A 16,260-nucleotide genomic window follows, 5' to 3' on the forward strand; every position below is an offset into this window, starting at 1 on the left:
AAACTACTTCGGGACTTCCATTGTGATAAAAATTTACAAGAATGAAAAGTACAAATATGCAAGAGGAGGGAGCCACAGGGAATGAGAGATGAGAAAGAGGTAGAGTTGTATGCACAGGGAATGTGTTAGAAATGATGAAAGAAAATAGATTTGTACTTTAGTAGTGTTTCATGGCATGGAACAGCCAATTAGTTTTGGTGGACCATGATCCATTGAATGCTTCTTCGTAGACTCCAGCGAAGAACTTCCTCGCCTTCTCCTTTGTTTCGCCTTTACAGCATAGCGTTTTCTGAAATTTGTATTTTACTGAAAGGGATTGTTCTAGCCTTCAAAACCTTCAAATGATCCAAATCCTCCTTAGTTGCCAATTCCGGCAATTCCATTCCAAGCATCAAAGTAAACAGAGAAACAAATAAATCACGATTGTTCCACATGACTTCGTAGGCTTCGAGACAGAGTGTCTTGAATTTTTGAATTTCGTGTGAATTCCCGTCGACCGGCTTTCCAGATCGAATAATCGTCAAAAATTGTTCGGTGAGAATGAATGGCTGACGATCTCTCTGAATTCCTAATTTTGTTTTTCCGTGTCCAAGAATGTGTCCGAAATCGATATGGAAATATTTTCCGTCTTCAGTCAACATCAAATTATCACTGTGTCGATCCTTGATACCCATGATATAAGTGGCAACAGAGTATCCAACACATGAATACAGGAATCGATCTACACTTTCAAAGTATTTCTTGGTCGCTTGTGCAGAGTCAACAGTTGGACCACCACCTTTTTTGTATTTCTTCTTTTCATCTCTGAAATTCTAAAAATTGAAATCAAATCAAGTCCTATACATTACGTACACAAATCCACACTGTTTCCGAATCCATTTGTTCATAAAATTGGAGTCAACACTTCGAGCGGCTGTATTCACTAGGCCAGCTTTGTGTTGGATTTCAAAAATGGTTTTGCAGTTTGGCACGACCTCGATAATTCCAATCATTTCCCCCATTGGCAAAACACCGTATGGACTCAAACAACAGTCTATGTTAGCCGCCTTCCAAATTGTGTCCATTACTTCTAGTACTTGCAAAACGAGCATATCCTGTCTGAGATCATCTCCATTCTTGAAGATCACTTCGCAGAAGGGAAGATGAAGGTCACTCTTAGGATTCTTATTTTTCCAAACAAGTCGTAGTGGTTGCTTGGCACTTCCCAAAACGATAGCTTTTTCGATTCTAAATTTACACACTTTTAAATTTTGAATTCAATAAAAATAGAGACATACACCATTTCCCCAAATTTGTAAACTGGATCCAATGGAGAATCGATGCTTTCCATTTTGTGACTGATTGTTCTCAGCTGATCACGGAGTTTTTCCCGGGCCGCTTCTTTGGATAGTCCTTTCACGAGTGAACTGATACGAGTAAGTTCGTCAACCATGTCGACTTGACGGATGATACCCTTAATATGCTCCTCATTTCCACGTAGGTATGCCTCCATCAGAAGAGAGATACGCCGGTATTCCTCGTTATTTGTTGCACAGTCTCTGGAACTTTTGATTCGTGTTTCTCTGAGCAATTGAATCTATACTTACTTCAATCGACAAATTTCTGAACGAAGCAGCCAAAATAGTCTATGTCCGATACGGTAACTGCTGAGTGCTCGTGTCAACAACATCATTCCAACTTCTGAATAAGCACGTGGTTCGTATTTCAATGCCTGAATGAGTGGGAGAAGGAAGAGATGAACATTGAACTGGCTGAGTTGATCATTCAACTTGTTAACAGCGAACTTTCGAATCACTCGATCAGTACATCGTTTTCCAAGTAGAGTCAATGCAGCAGCCACACTTGGAGCCTTCCATGTCTCAAGCATCACATAGAGTTCCGAAAAGTTTTCACGATCTGTCCACACGATTCTTAGTTCAGAAAGAACAACCAACAAGTCAGGTTCCTGCTTCTGAATATAGTTTCTCCACGACCAAACATGTCGTTGCTCAGAATCGTCTAGAATCACTCCAGATTCATGTTTTTTCACCAAATCCTGCAGCTTCTTATATCCTGGATCTCCAATACATGCCTCGTAATCGTCGCCAACAATTTCTACAGTGTCTGACCAACTTATTCGATGATCCACAAGATACTTGTATTGCGCTTCATTTGGCATTTTCACTCGTCGACCATGACTGGATATTTCAACGGTTACTGACAACGATGTTCCTATTTTCGCACCATTGTGACCAATTCTACTTCTGTTCGCTGACGGTTCTGGCCCCCAGAGGTTCAGTTTTATCTGTCCTTGCCGTAGTTCATCTCGCCAGTCGCTGAGAGAAATGTTCACCCATCCGAGTTCAATTTCTTCTTTCATTTTTGTAGTCTTCATTGAATAGACTCGAACACTTAATATAGCTGATGGTGGCATATCCTTCATGTACAAGTCGAATGTGAAAAATTCTCTTTTCCAGACCAATTTTGTCGTAGGGACTCTAGGAATTTTGATTGTGGCCAGGGTCAATGTTCCGACGTAGACCTTGAATTCCATTCCCAAATAAATATCATGGGAGGCAGTGAACGGAAGTCCAGTTACGTTTACTGGTCGAATCATAAGATTAGAATCAAGGTCCCAAAGAGTTATTTGCTCCAGGGAGGCTGTAGGTCGAAAGTCTGTCCACACTTTGTCACTGTTCCCACTATGTTTTACTTCGGTTCCAATAGAAACACTCAACACATCCAGGGCCATTTTTCTTTCATGAACTCGCACATAATGAGGTTCATAGAGTGGTTTCGGGCGTACGTAGTCCTTAAGAACTAATGATTTTCGACGAACAACGAATCCCGGACATCGGTAGCTTTCTAGCTCAGAGCGAATCCCCTGAAAAATAGAATTTGGTTTTGTAGTAAAAATATTTTCTTACATCGTAAGAAACAAGTGAAATTTCTGGACGAGTCACAAAACTTGTTCGCCCTGCCAATTGTAGAATCCATTCTTCATCTGGTGGATCTTCAGGATCAAATAAATTCATACATTGAAGTTCTTTAACAAACATTCTCATGAGGGATTGTGGATTGAATTCAGGATCAAAATCGATTGTAATTTTGTACATTTTCTCCCAAACTTCATTGGCTTCCGATTTTCGTTTAGTCCAGAACAATTGATAATCCAACTTTGCAGCTTTGACTTTTGACTCCAAATCCGTTGGGCATTTTTCACCCACACAGAAATACTGCTCTTCGGGAAACGCGTAGTGATCAACACCATCCACTCCACGTTCAAAACAAGTCTTCTTGGTTTGAGTCCACAATGAAGCACGAAATTGACGAAGTTCTTCGTCGATACTCTCCTCTAGCTTATCAAGCGAATACCCAAGACAATGACTTATATCGCACATCAGTTCTTTGTCTCTGTTGAATCCATCAGGTTCAAAAAGAAAGAGCATAGGAAATGTTCCATGTAGTTCAAGACAAGATAGTTGCTGCTGAAATTTGTGAACATTGATAAGGTTTTGTTTGACTAAAAACGAACATCATCATTAAATATAACTTCGATTTCCCCGAAGTTATTCAACTGTCTGAAAGCGTAATCCTGAGGTTGTGTAGAGTGTTTTCCCCATTTCATTGGACCGATTTGTTCGAACAATTGGTGTTTGAATTCCGAAAGTTTGATGTCAAAACTGGTTCGAACATTTGCAAGGAACCATGGAAAAACGACGCTGATCACTTCTCCGAAAGAAGACAATACAATCATATCAGCCACTCCTTCGGACGATAGAAGCAAGGATCCTTTGCCATTTTCAGTTTCCAAAGACGGTCTGAAAACTAGAAAATGAATATTTTTCTATAGCTGAGAGTTAGACCGTTCTCGCATTTGCCACTGCTCCATCATTGTCTGCAACTGTGGATGAAGGATGTTCGCATGTGTATGTGACAGCTGCGAAGAAAGTTTTCGAGGGATCCTCGCTGTTTCTGCAGAACCCAGACTGCGGGATCCATGGCTCGCAGTTCGATTTCGGAACGTGGTCGAAGAACTACGTCCCATCGACATCTTAAAAGAAAGAATTGATAAAAAAAGCGACAAGGAGGATTTTAAGATCTACAAAAACGAGCTGGGGAGGAAAGTCACCGGTGGCGGTTACTGCCAGAAGAAAACTACAGTAACCTGAAATTTTTTTTAGTTTGTTCGGATTCTGTTGCTCGATTTTTTGCCGTTTTCGGCAACTTTTCACATGGAAACAACTTTTTTTCCTGCTTCACTTGGTTTAAATTGCAGGAAAACGTTGAAAAGCAGTGAAAACCGAGACAAAATCATGAAGGTAAAAATACTTTTCAGGTTACGGTAGTTTTCATTTCAGATACGGTAGTTTTTCAGACTGATTTAATTGCACATCACGACACCTTAAAGGTATAATGCGTCAGGCTGCTGCTGACGCGCTTCTGTTTGCTACATCAAACTTGTAAACAACGATGTCTGCGTATCTCAAACATTTCGGAATCTCTCGCTCTTTCTGTTGAAAAGGAAGGGAATTAGTTTTCCTACAAAGCACATTAATGCAAAAACATTGGAGTTTTCAGATAGATGATAATCCAGGTTACACTTGTTCTTGAAGTGATCTAACAAACTAAATGAAAACGTGAAGAAAATACCATAATGAAGAAAATACCATAATGTACAAGTACATAATTTATGACATTATTGATATCATTGTGGAAAGTTTGAAAAATGAAAATGAGATCATCATTGTCGTTGAATGGTCATGTTCGGTATTGGATGTATTGGTCGCTGTTGCATTGGCTGTCCCATGCCCATTTGTCCTTGTTGCTGCATCATTGCTGAAATACGTTGTTATTCGTTTCGCATAAACGCACGTGCTAAACTCTCTTCAAAAAGTGAATGAAGACGCAGAAAAGAGCAAGAAGATGTCAAAATTCTCAGGGAATTTTTTGCGGATATTCAAAAAAATGCCTTCGCTCCCGGTAGAAAACTAGAATGAATTACCAGAAAGCTCACCCATTTGTTGAGGATGCATTTGAGGATACTGTGGTGGATACGCGTTTCCATATCCCATTTGTGGTGGCTGTCCCATGAGCTGCTGACGCAGCTGTGGGTTCTGATAGTCTTGCATTCCTGGAGCCTGGTTCATCACTTGTGATCCTGATTGAGAAGGACCAGCTGAGCCGGGTGCAGCTGGCATAGGCGTGGACGTTGGAGGAGCGCCAGCAGTTCGCAAAGTTCGGATTGCTTCTCCTAATAAGATGGATTTGACTAATTTCATTGTTTCCTCACGGCTGTGTGTTGGCTGAAATATGGAAGTTATTACTAATCCAGTTCCCTTCATTTGTTGTCCATCATTTATCCAGAACATGACCGGGAAACCGATGTGATTTCAACCAAAACGAAATCATGTTTCTCGTCGCAATCTTTTTCTATTCCAATCAGATCTTATCGTTATATGATTCACTAGCTCTACGCATTCCGGGTCAATCGATCGAGGGTGTAGTAGGCCATCTATCGACTTTGAGAGACCCGAAACTAGCAAAGTCGTCGGAGTATACTTCGTCATTTTGGAAAAAAAATCGGCGAGAGAAAAACAAGAATGACGATATTATTAATTCCCTGCTAAACAGAAAAATACCTTTTCGATAATGGCCTCACTGTGCAGCCTGTCGATATTTGATAAACTGCCCAAGAGTCCTTCGATATTTTTGTTGTATGCAGCTATCTGTTTCACAACGAGATCAGGAGCCTTTGCACTTCGTTCCATGTCCAGCATCTGTTCTTCATTTTCCATCTCTGGATTTGGCTTCGTTCTCAAATATTCTGGCACCAACTCATGGTTCCATGAAAAGACCCGACCTTGGGTTACTCTCTGAAAACCCACACTTAAATGGAACATCAATTGCAATGAAATACCAGAAGAGCTTCATCTGGTTCGTATTGCAATCTTTGCGGCACTAGAACATGAGATCGCAGGAATTGTCCATGATCTTCGTGACCGTGTGGCAAGCCGCTTTTCCGTACCGACGTCTGCAGACTTGCCATTGCCGATGCTAATGATGAGAACTTCTCGAGCATATCAGGCCACGGGCACTTCTCTTGTAAATCTAACATCTGCAGAAGCTCCTCAATCATTTTCTTGGCGTCCGTCACTCTTTTGATCATCATATCTGTCGCCTGTCCAATTTTTTCCGGCTCACTTTGATAGTTGGCTGTGAGAGGTGGAATGGGAGCTTGGAATGGGAAATCCATCTAGATCAAGAGACTGACTAATATTGATAAAAGAAGGATGATTCAGAACGAAAATTTCAAAGATAATTTCAGGGTTCGAACCATGATTCGAATTTCAGAAAACGGTCGAAGTAGAGATCAAAATGTTTATATTTAGTATTATTCTTTTAGGTAGGAGTATTTACAATTTTCGAGATCGATTGGCAGGCATAGAAGCTTCGTGATTCCGAAGGAACTCTTCTTGATCGAACGACAACGGAATCAGATTATTGTATTGTTTAGTTGTTACATTGACCCCTGATGCGGCTTTCTGCATTGCAGCCTCTTCAATGAGCTGCTTATTCGATTCAATAATCTCTTCGACTAGTTTTGACGTTGCAGAATTCGGTCCTAGCCGTTTACTTGATGCCGATAGATTGTCTGTAGCATTTTGAAGATGTTTTTGAAAAAGATTACGTTTTTAGACATACTTGCGCTCGGGAAAGTGCTCGTACTCGTGTTTGGGGTACTTGCTGCACTTGACGTCTCCATATTCTCATTGTATCCAGGATTTTTCCTTAAAAATTGTTCATAGAAGTTGTGTGTTAAGGGAACAGGTCGAATTTGGATTGGCCGAAGCCGCTCCTGAAACTCTCGGCTTCGCTCCATGCCTGAAAATCGGCCGATATTTCAGATTTATTTTTTTTACTCGATTTATTAAATAAACAAAAAATAAGGTTAAACTCGGCCAAATCAGACATGAAATCAGGTTTTCGCTTGTTTCTTCTTTTTTGAATCAAAAATTTTGGAATAAATTTTTCTCATCGGGGCGCGTTTACATCAACCACTTGCGCGCGAAACTTGAGATTTGCATGTCTGCAGACTTGATATTTTTTGATATTTCTCCAACGACACGTTTCTAAATGTTTGACCGAGATTTATATTGTCTAAAATAGCTGAAATAATGAATTGCGACTTCATTCGCAAGTTTTCGTACTGATATTTATTATAACAAAAATTGGTTTATTAACATAAAAATTTGGATCAACGGCTATAAAACAGATATTCGGGTAATTGAAATAAGTTAGCTCGTTTTTGCACATTACATTTCGTCATGGACCATTGCGTGACTGAACAACATCTCCACCTGCTCAATCCATCCTGGATTTTTTCGGCTGAAGATCTTCAAATCCTTCATTGTCTGTGCGATGGCTTTGACAGCCTTTTCCCTCTTCACATCCTTTGTCAACTCTTCAACCATAGCTTCCACCAATTCAGGTCGTGTTGCTCCTGCTTCGAATTTCTTCTCCAGAACATATCTAAGCTGAAATTAATGGTTATTGCACATCCATGCACCTGCAGCATTCTTTCCCATTCTCCGATCCTAATCCTGTCTTCAGTCCCTCTTTTTCATTCCTAATCGTCACTCATATCTAGACAATTCTTTATCTTAGCACCATAATAATGGGGGTCTTTTAGGACCCTCCTCTGCCACATTCCCTGCGTTTCTGCGTTTCTTCACCTCACACATTGCGTAATTAGTGTACAAAAAGACCATTCTAGCACCCCATTGTGCAGTGAGTGCCCCCACGGGAAATCCACGGGGGTTCTCCCAAACGACGCCGTCTGTTGGTTTACTGAGAGTCAGGTGACGTGACAGATGGATGACGTCATTCGTTGACAGAAACGAACGGCGGGGATCCCTATCTTTATCGTAAAACACCAGAGGTCTTTGTTCTTTTATGAGTGAGCACTTGGGAAAGTTATGGAGAACAATGGTATGTCAACGCATGTGACAGTGTCAGATGGATGGCAGATGGAAAGATTAGACTTTGCCAAGTAGACTTACCCGTTGGATTTGATGACGGGTCAGGTAGAATCCAAGCACACGATGAACTTTACGAGTGATATAGTCGAGTTTTCTGAAATAGGTTGAATTTAATGGAGTCTGGTCCAACGTTTGATTCAGGCACTCAATCATTTAATAAAGTTGCTTAAAGAATGACGCAATCAGTGGATAAGAAGAAAAATGAATAGGATCTGTTTGAAGGAGCATCGTCATTATAATACTTTGGTTCACTGCTTTCGGCATCAAATAGAATAAAGCTACACCAACCGGAACTGCAGTATTTCGTAGTACTGTAGCTCTTCTCATGAACCTAGAGACCTCTTTTTTCTATTTACCCAATAAAGCATTCCACGGCTCTTTCACCGAGCACACTCTCATACATATTCAAAGTTAAATATGTGTGAAACAAAATAAAATACAGTACGCCCATGTTAAATTTGCAACAATGCACTAATCAGACTCTTCCACTCGCTTCTTGAGATGCACCAATCCATAAGAATCTCCTTCTCCTGAAGTGCAATCTAATCCCGTAAAAAAGATTAGAATTTTCTAACCAGCCGAAAAACACCGAGGCACAGCCAATGATTTCTCTGCATCTCTATTTCGTTTTTGTTTTTTCTGAAAGCAGAGGTCATCTGTCCATCTACGTCGTCCCTTCCCCGCATGTTTCCGCGAGAACTTCCCCGTTTCTTATCCGACAAAAAATGGAACAGATTGTCCGCTTTCAACTTTCCGCATGCGCGTATCCTAGACATCGAGAACAAACGAGAGAATTCGAAAAAACGAATTCGTCGTCCGGCGCCTAGCGGTCATCCGTACGAGACGTCGCATCCAATTTTCCTTCTTCTCCCTCAGCTAATCTGTTTCCCAGACGTTTCCCTCCCGTCATCTCCTTTCCTCTTCAACCCTTCCCCTCCTAGGCCTGCCCCACTGACCATGGTCCACCATTTATCGAGCGTTCGGCGGTTTGCGCGCGCACACCATACACACCATTCGGTTGAGCGCGAAACGAAATAGCGTATGGCGTGGAGAGAGTACCAGACAGTGTGCTCTCGTTGGGTGGGATCTCCACCCTGCGCGCCCCCCAAAAGGGGCGGAGTCAGTTTTGGTGCACCGGGCGAGGGTATAAAAGGGCCAAGAAGCAGACTATTAGATCATCAGTTGTTTTCTTATTCTTATATTATTAATATTACTACTATTGACCTTTCCCCTCATTTTCCTTTCCCTATTTTTTCTATTGTTCATTGAATACGGTTTCGTTGTCAGCCATTTCCGGTTGATGTTCCATTCCTGTTCAATCCTTATCCTCACTTTCCCCTCTCCAAAAAACCATTCCAATTGAAACCTTCGGACCATTGTGAATTTTTGCTGCGGTGTTACAACTAACATCTGTATCACCGGGTGAAAATTCGCAATGGTCCGATGGGTATTCATGTGGAGCCTGGACCTGTACCGGGTTCTCTTTGTGGTGATATGACAACTCATAACCATTCCTTATCACCGGGAGACAACCTGGTATAGGTCCAGCGACTCTGCTGGATGGTCCCGTTGCCCACCCCCCCCCCCCTCATCCTACCCCATCTATTCCTATTACTATCTACTACTATATTCCAGAGATGCAGGGAGCCCAACTGGTTCTCACTGCAGTGATAAGCTATGTTACAGTCTATCACCGGGTGAAAAACGGTTAGGCTCTTTAAGCATCTCTGTATCCCCTGCCCTCACCCCAGCGGGTTTTCATCGCAGTGATATGACGCATTCAAACCATTTCTTATCACCGGGTGTCAATCAGCTAGGGTGTGGGCGCGGGTATCCACAGAGGTAAGTTTATCGCGGATCTCTCTGGCCTTGGAGGTTTCTCATCGTAGTGATACAAAACCAAAACCATACGATATCACCGGGTGAGAATCTTCCAAGGTAGGAGGATCCTGCATATTGTCGTTGTCCCCTTCGGCCCAGTTCCGGACACTCGCAGGTTTTTGCTTCGGTGATATTCGAAGAGCCGTTATCACCGGGTGAAAATTTGCAAGTGTCCGGTAACTGGACATTTGTCTGTTGTTGCATGAAAGCAGGTCCCAAATGCCTTGGTGGTTTTTCGCCGTAGTGATACAACATCGAAGCCATACGATATCACCGGGTGAAAAACTCCCAAGGTCGGGACATTTTTATTTGTTCTTGTCGTTGTCCCTTAGTCCAGTTCTGGACATTCGCGGGTTTTTTCCTTCGGTGATATTCGAAGAATCGCTATCACCGGGTGAAAACTTGCAAGTGTCTTGCTTCGACTGGTCATTTTGCTTGTATTGTCTTGACTCACATTTTATCGAAATACAATCTACCGAAATCCTTCTGCTGATCCTCTGGCAACTTTGTCATGAACTTATCGAGTACCTTCTGCACTTTCTCTTCATTTCCATCGTTGGAAACCATATCCTTGGCTAACTAAACACTCGGAATTACCTACAATTCATTTTTAATATCAAACCTGATGAATAGCTGCCTCTTCAATTTTGGTATCTTTCAATATAATAGTTAGATTCATAGAAAGTTCGATATACTTTCCGTAGATTTTATCAGAAGCTGGATGACTGATTTCTACTTTTTCTGAAGCTTCCGCATGGCAGAAAACAGCGATAGAAGCAAGAATAGCCGCGATTCGGAGAGTCATTTTGATAGAAGACTGAAATGACCTGACTCTTGGATAGTGGGTTGGCTCCCATTCAGCAGGTGCTCAAACATATAATATGAATAGAAGATAAAGAAGGATAGGTCAAATTGTTTATACAGTTGTGCTACGTATTGTTACACTCGATATTATTATATCATTTTGTACGGATTGAGAATGCCGTTTGGGTCGAAAATGTTCTTGAGCTTCTTTGTGAGTAGACGTTCCTCAGATCCTTTGCCGAGATTGGAATACGGTAGCTTGAGTTGCCCGATTCCGTGTTCTGCAGAAATCGAGCCACCATGTGCCACAACCCATTCATAGAGGAAGGGATACATTCTGAAGATAGGATCATAATATAACAATTCATCCGAAAAGTGGACTTACAGCTCTTCTAACTCTTCGCAACGTTTTCCAGCCGTGATATTCAGATGAGTGTTGCCATCACCAAGATGACCATAAGTGACGACTCGTTTCGCCAGATCTCCACATCTCGCCTTCATAACATTCGTCAATTCATAATAATTCTCCAAAGGAAGAGAAACATCATGTTTATATACATATCCATCTCTAGTTACAGCCAACGGAGCACTTTCTCTCAATTTCCACATGTTTGCAGCGTCTGCCGAGGATCCAGCCAGAACTCCATCCAAAATTAAATTCTTCGAAAGACATTCATCCAAAAACGCACTCATTTTCTCCATATCATGATCCTCATTGGATCCAGATGTTTCAACTAGGATCGAAAAGGGAGTAGATTTACTGAGAACTGGGTGGAGGTCCAAGTTGGATTTGAGACATTCCATGATATCTGCATCGAGGAATTCAAAGGAAGATAAAACTTCAGAAAGACTCGACTTCGCTAGTTTCAACACTTCACAACACTTTTTGAATGATTCAACTCCTGGAAAAAACTTAATTCTTGAAAGAACCATCAGAAAAAAAAACTCACCAAGCATGGCACTTTGTACACTTCTTGGCTTTGGCACTGCTGTCATTGTAACACTAGCGATAACTCCCAGCTGTCCTTCACTTCCCAAAAATAAATGTGGTGTGTGTAATGAAGTATTGTCTTTTCTGATACTAGAACCCAAATGAAGAACGCTCCCCTGCTCATCTGGTAATACCACTGTAAGTCCCAGAAGATGTGCATGAAGGCTTCCGTATCGAATTAGACGAATTCCTCCTGCACACGTGGCAACGTTCCCTCCGATTTGACACGATCCTTTTGCACCCAAATCGAACGGCATCATGTATCCAAGTTTAGCTAACTTGTTATCCAACTCTTCCAGAATGAATCCAGCATCACAATTTAGGATTCCCATGGTATCATCAAAAGAGAATTGTCTGTTGATTTTATTCATTGAGAGAACCACTTCATCATGAACTGGAATCGATCCACCGACTAATCCTGTGTTGCCACCTTGTGGTACAACTGCTATCTTGTTTCTTGAACAGTATGCTAATATTGCTGACACTTCTTCAGTACTCTTGGGGTATAGAACTACACTACCATGACCTGGAAGCTATTTGTCGAATGTTTGAATGTCTCTATTCGAAACATACCTTTGAATTGGCCGGTCCAATCGGTGATGTGATTTGAAATATCGTCTTTTTGAACTCCGTCTTTCCCTAGAAAGTTCTCGAAAGCCAGCAAATCTGATTGCATAACTTTCGCGAAACCCTCATTCCTAGCTGCGACCGCTGCAGACAAGCATCTCACAGGTCTTCTGATTTTGGGAAGAATTTTCAGCATCTGTATTCCTTTACAGGTCTTGGTTCACTAACGAACGATAAAAGAAAAATAGTGGAAAACAAGGCTCGGCTAGTTGACCGATCTCTTTCGCCCGTAAAAAAATAAATGGCAAACGAAACAATATGATAAGAAAAGAGAAGAACAGAGATAGAAGGGATCATAGTTCATTTTATGTACTGTTAACAAAGGAATCATATTAAAAATGTACAACACTGGATGAAAGTGAAACATCTTTTATATTTTTTTATTCGTAATCTTCCAAGACTCCTTCCATGTGATCGTTCTGGACCTTCTGGTTGTGTCTTCTTTTTGCAGCTTTTCTTTTCAGCGGTGCTTGCATTCGGACCTTCGGTGTCAAGTCCTTCATGGCGTCGAGTCCCTTCTTCTGAAGATACTCCTCGATCTTCTTCTCGTCTAAATGATCCACAGACACATTTCTCCATAATGCCTTGAAGTCGTCTTCTAACTCTGGGAACGTGAAGTCTTTATCGTTATAAAACACAACGCGATCCTTCTTTTTGTTGACTTGAGTTGGAACTACGATAATGTCGGCAGCCACTTGCTGAAATACTTATTTTTGGAATCCTTTTCAAAAAATGAATTCAGTTTCAGGAAAACATAAAGTACTTTCGAAAATTTTACCTGCAACAATGCATCATAATTGGCTACGCATTCCGCTAGATCCGACACCAAAATACCCCCCTTTCCGTCTTGATAATGTTTTCTGGCAACAGCTACCAATGACGTCTTCCCTTTGATTTTATAAGGTGGTCGAAATGCAAATTTGTTCATAGTCGGGTCCCCATCTGGATTTGGTTCCATCATCAAACGTGGATTATTGGGTAGAGCTTCTTGAAGGAACGCGATGTTTCTTTTTCCAAGATCATAAAGTTGAAGTTCGTCAAGCACTTCTTTAAGTGTCAGAGGCCACTGTTGCTGACTCAAATGCCGTTTCTGAATGGACAGTATTTTCTTTTATGAATTAGGGTTCAATATTTACCTTCATGTAATCAACAATTTTTGCCATTGTTGAGAAATTTGTTGCATTTGAAATTGCATTCGAATTGCTTGCGAAATTATCGAAATCAGGAACTGAAATAGTTATTTACAATTCACAAATCATCCTAAATGGCTTTACGTTTTGAGAGATTTTGTGAAGGTCCCGATGCCTTCTTCTTTTTTGCTTTCGCTGCTTCTGATGAATATGTTGTATGGGAGCTCGCTGCTGCTGACTAAAAAATGATTTATATTTCTATTGTTTTTTAAGCTCTTGGTGGCGAACCGGCTTATTTTGTACGGCAACTGTAGTTGCAGCATGTTTCTGGAACGCTTTTTGCTGCCTCAACAATTCTGGATCCATGTTATATTCCTGGATGTCTCTTCTGATAACAAATATATGAGGATGGGTTTCCGCGAGTGTGGCACGTGTGTTGAATCAATAAATGGCCGAGGACGAGTTCTCCCTAGGCCATATAGGAAAAGAGAAGGGAGTTTCAACCCTTTCAAACACGGATTCTCCACAATTGAAACTTTAACAGATTTATACTGAATGTAGCAGTTCAACAAATAACTTAATAGAAACAAAAAAAACTAAAACGAATTCGAGCAATAAGGATCAGTTTAATATTACAGGTGGGAGGTTGAAAACACCGACAAAGCGTTATTAAGCTAATGAATCTCGTCTAATTGTTCGTCTTCTTCTAGTGGATGAGGATCTGCATCAATAATCGGAAAGTTGTCACGATTAGCATCCAAGACTTGTGGTAGTTGTAAACCTTGTTGATTAAGAGCCATTGTGTTCCCGAATTCACACATTAGCCGGGTCATTGAAAGTTGGCCATCGAGCTCTTCGCGAATCAGATCACTTGATTGGATCGTGTTTTTAGCTGACTTCAGCAATCCTTTCAAACGCAATTTTTGAGCTCGCCAAATCAACTCGAGAAATTGTTTATATGATCCATCTGTAATATGCTCTATGTTTCTTCTACCGCCAAAGAAAATACCGCTCACCATAATGTCCGTCCTGTTGCGCAAGATGACCGAATGCATGGTGTAATGGTTCTGCGAGGAATGTGGCTGGTGTAGACGACCAGCGATAAAGGTGGATTCGCACGAGACAAACCATTTCAGCAGCCTCTACCATGTAGCGTGTATAATCAGAACGCCGAGCATCCAGGCAAGTGACAAGATATTCGCTAAACAGGCCGGATGGATCAATAGAAAGTGCCATAGATGAGGCTAACTCGGACCAGTTGCCTCTCTCTTCACATGCTTCTAAAAATGGGTTTTTATTTTACTAAAAAAATCAACTTAAAATTACCGATAACTCGAAGAAACATGTGATAAACCTTCCTCCCAGTCCAATAATTGTCAGTACTTTTTGAATTGTTCATCACACGAAGTGCTCGGACTCCATTGAGCAATGCCGTGAGGAACTTTTTGTAATTCGGTTCGTTTTTGAACTGAGAAATATTGGTGCGATCTTCTTCACAGAAATAGCTCCAATCAACGAACTCTCCTTTTTTCGAAGATCTAGCCGGTCCGAACAAGATGTAGTAGAGCCTTCCTTGATGCTTTTCGACCACGTTTCGCAATAGAATAGACAGCCATGCCCCGAAGTCGATAACTTCCTTAGGCGTCATCTCGTTTACATCTTGATCATTGGTCAGGAAGAGTTGAGTCAATCCAGATCGAACCTTCATTTCCAATCCGACAAAATGTCCTGCACCAGCAGTTAAAACTTTGATGAGGGCACGGCGAAGATCGAGATCAATCAAAATGGCTGCTTTGATCATGATACGTCTCTCTTCAAATTTCCAGTTCTCAGTGACAGTCTCCAACATTCTCCCAAATCCTTGTAGAGATCCTCCGAGCTGGTTGCGCAAATTACGGCAGATGTTAAGGAAAACCTTCGCTCGAGTTTCTGTGGAAAGCGTGATGGTGATAGATTTGATGAGAGCACCTGTTCTCATAAATCCATGTCAGCTATGGAATTAAATATCATTTCACTTACCACATGCGATGAATGGATCATTCTCAAGAAATTCGTCGTCGTCGGGACGGAAAGACTCGTTGAGGAAATCGAGATGATCCAATTGCATACGACGATAAAATTCATACGTTGAAACATAGCCTCTGACACGAGAAGACATCTTTGTTGATACTAGCGAAAGAGTAGAAACAGATCGCACTGGAATATCAAACTCTCTTTTATAAAATTAATGGGAACACTGACTGTCCAGAACTGTGAAAATATATGAATAGACGTTCTTCGGCATATTCTCAAGCCCGACTGGTGCATTTTTGTCAGGAATTGCGTTCAACGAAGGTTTTAACGGAACTTGAAGTAGGGTCCTGAGTGCTTCCAAAGAAAATGCTGGACCACAATCATAATCCGGTTGTGGTGGGATCGGAGTATCCTCGAGACTCTCTGAAATAAAAGTACATCTACTGGTTTCAAACATCGTTTGCAAAATACCATCTAACTTTTGGCTTACAGTCTGTTTAGTCTGGATTTGAGATCTTTCACGCTTGACCGTTGAAAAGAAATCAGTGATGAGTGGTGTAGACTCGATGGTCTTTCGTTTTCGAGTCATTAATCTTACTGGTGGCTCGGTTTGCCGGAACATTTCTTCAACCGAATGTTCAGTTAGCAGAAGTGGAAACTCATAACCAAAAACAATTTAGGAAAGCAAAACGGAACAGGTTTTCCTTCGCAGGACCATTTCATCAGAAACAATGCGCCTTTAATTTCTACAGTAACCCAATAAGTTTTCAGTAGAAATTTCGAAAAACTGCTA

The 16,260-nt window shown here is 41.3% G+C and overlaps 7 protein-coding genes across 7 annotated transcripts; all 7 read right to left on the reverse strand.

The window, feature by feature from the left end:
- Positions 1 to 157: 157 nt before the first annotated feature.
- Cbr-age-1 lies at positions 158 to 4,033 on the reverse strand (the record flags this gene model as incomplete). Its single annotated transcript, XM_045242378.1, has 8 exons — positions 158 to 306; positions 422 to 804; positions 853 to 1,227; positions 1,278 to 1,538; positions 1,587 to 2,863; positions 2,907 to 3,467; positions 3,515 to 3,800; positions 3,846 to 4,033. The coding sequence occupies 8 exons, from the start codon at positions 4,031 to 4,033 to the stop codon at positions 158 to 160; spliced, it is 3,480 nt and encodes a 1,159-aa protein (XP_045092184.1).
- A 937-nt stretch (positions 4,034 to 4,970) lies between these two features.
- On the reverse strand, positions 4,971 to 6,235 carry CBG29108 (the record flags this gene model as incomplete). The annotated part of the gene is made up of 3 exons (XM_045242379.1): positions 4,971 to 5,285; positions 5,622 to 5,855; positions 5,900 to 6,235. The coding sequence occupies 3 exons, from the start codon at positions 6,233 to 6,235 to the stop codon at positions 4,971 to 4,973; spliced, it is 885 nt and encodes a 294-aa protein (XP_045100792.1).
- A 160-nt stretch (positions 6,236 to 6,395) lies between these two features.
- On the reverse strand, positions 6,396 to 6,862 carry CBG25586 (the record flags this gene model as incomplete). The annotated part of the gene is made up of 2 exons (XM_045242380.1): positions 6,396 to 6,634; positions 6,685 to 6,862. The coding sequence occupies 2 exons, from the start codon at positions 6,860 to 6,862 to the stop codon at positions 6,396 to 6,398; spliced, it is 417 nt and encodes a 138-aa protein (XP_045098125.1).
- A 433-nt stretch (positions 6,863 to 7,295) lies between these two features.
- CBG02866 lies at positions 7,296 to 10,707 on the reverse strand (the record flags this gene model as incomplete). The annotated part of the gene is made up of 4 exons (XM_002631047.1): positions 7,296 to 7,517; positions 8,043 to 8,115; positions 10,357 to 10,481; positions 10,525 to 10,707. 4 exons carry the CDS (start codon positions 10,705 to 10,707, stop codon positions 7,296 to 7,298), a joined length of 603 nt encoding a protein of 200 aa, XP_002631093.1.
- A 149-nt stretch (positions 10,708 to 10,856) lies between these two features.
- CBG02865 lies at positions 10,857 to 12,460 on the reverse strand (the record flags this gene model as incomplete). Its single annotated transcript, XM_002631046.1, has 4 exons — positions 10,857 to 11,043; positions 11,092 to 11,608; positions 11,657 to 12,223; positions 12,271 to 12,460. The coding sequence occupies 4 exons, from the start codon at positions 12,458 to 12,460 to the stop codon at positions 10,857 to 10,859; spliced, it is 1,461 nt and encodes a 486-aa protein (XP_002631092.1).
- Positions 12,461 to 12,704: 244 nt separating this feature from the next.
- On the reverse strand, positions 12,705 to 13,820 carry CBG02864 (the record flags this gene model as incomplete). The annotated part of the gene is made up of 5 exons (XM_045242381.1): positions 12,705 to 13,022; positions 13,103 to 13,414; positions 13,461 to 13,552; positions 13,599 to 13,692; positions 13,743 to 13,820. 5 exons carry the CDS (start codon positions 13,818 to 13,820, stop codon positions 12,705 to 12,707), a joined length of 894 nt encoding a protein of 297 aa, XP_045092185.1.
- Positions 13,821 to 14,128: 308 nt separating this feature from the next.
- Positions 14,129 to 16,089, reverse strand: CBG02863 (the record flags this gene model as incomplete). Its single annotated transcript, XM_045242382.1, has 5 exons — positions 14,129 to 14,421; positions 14,471 to 14,734; positions 14,781 to 15,422; positions 15,474 to 15,650; positions 15,696 to 16,089. 5 exons carry the CDS (start codon positions 16,087 to 16,089, stop codon positions 14,129 to 14,131), a joined length of 1,770 nt encoding a protein of 589 aa, XP_045092186.1.
- Positions 16,090 to 16,260: the final 171 nt, after the last annotated feature.

Source organism: Caenorhabditis briggsae, assembly GCF_000004555.2.
Source record: "Caenorhabditis briggsae complete genome, chrII, whole genome shotgun sequence".
NCBI classification, from domain to species: Eukaryota; Metazoa; Nematoda; class Chromadorea; order Rhabditida; family Rhabditidae; genus Caenorhabditis; species Caenorhabditis briggsae.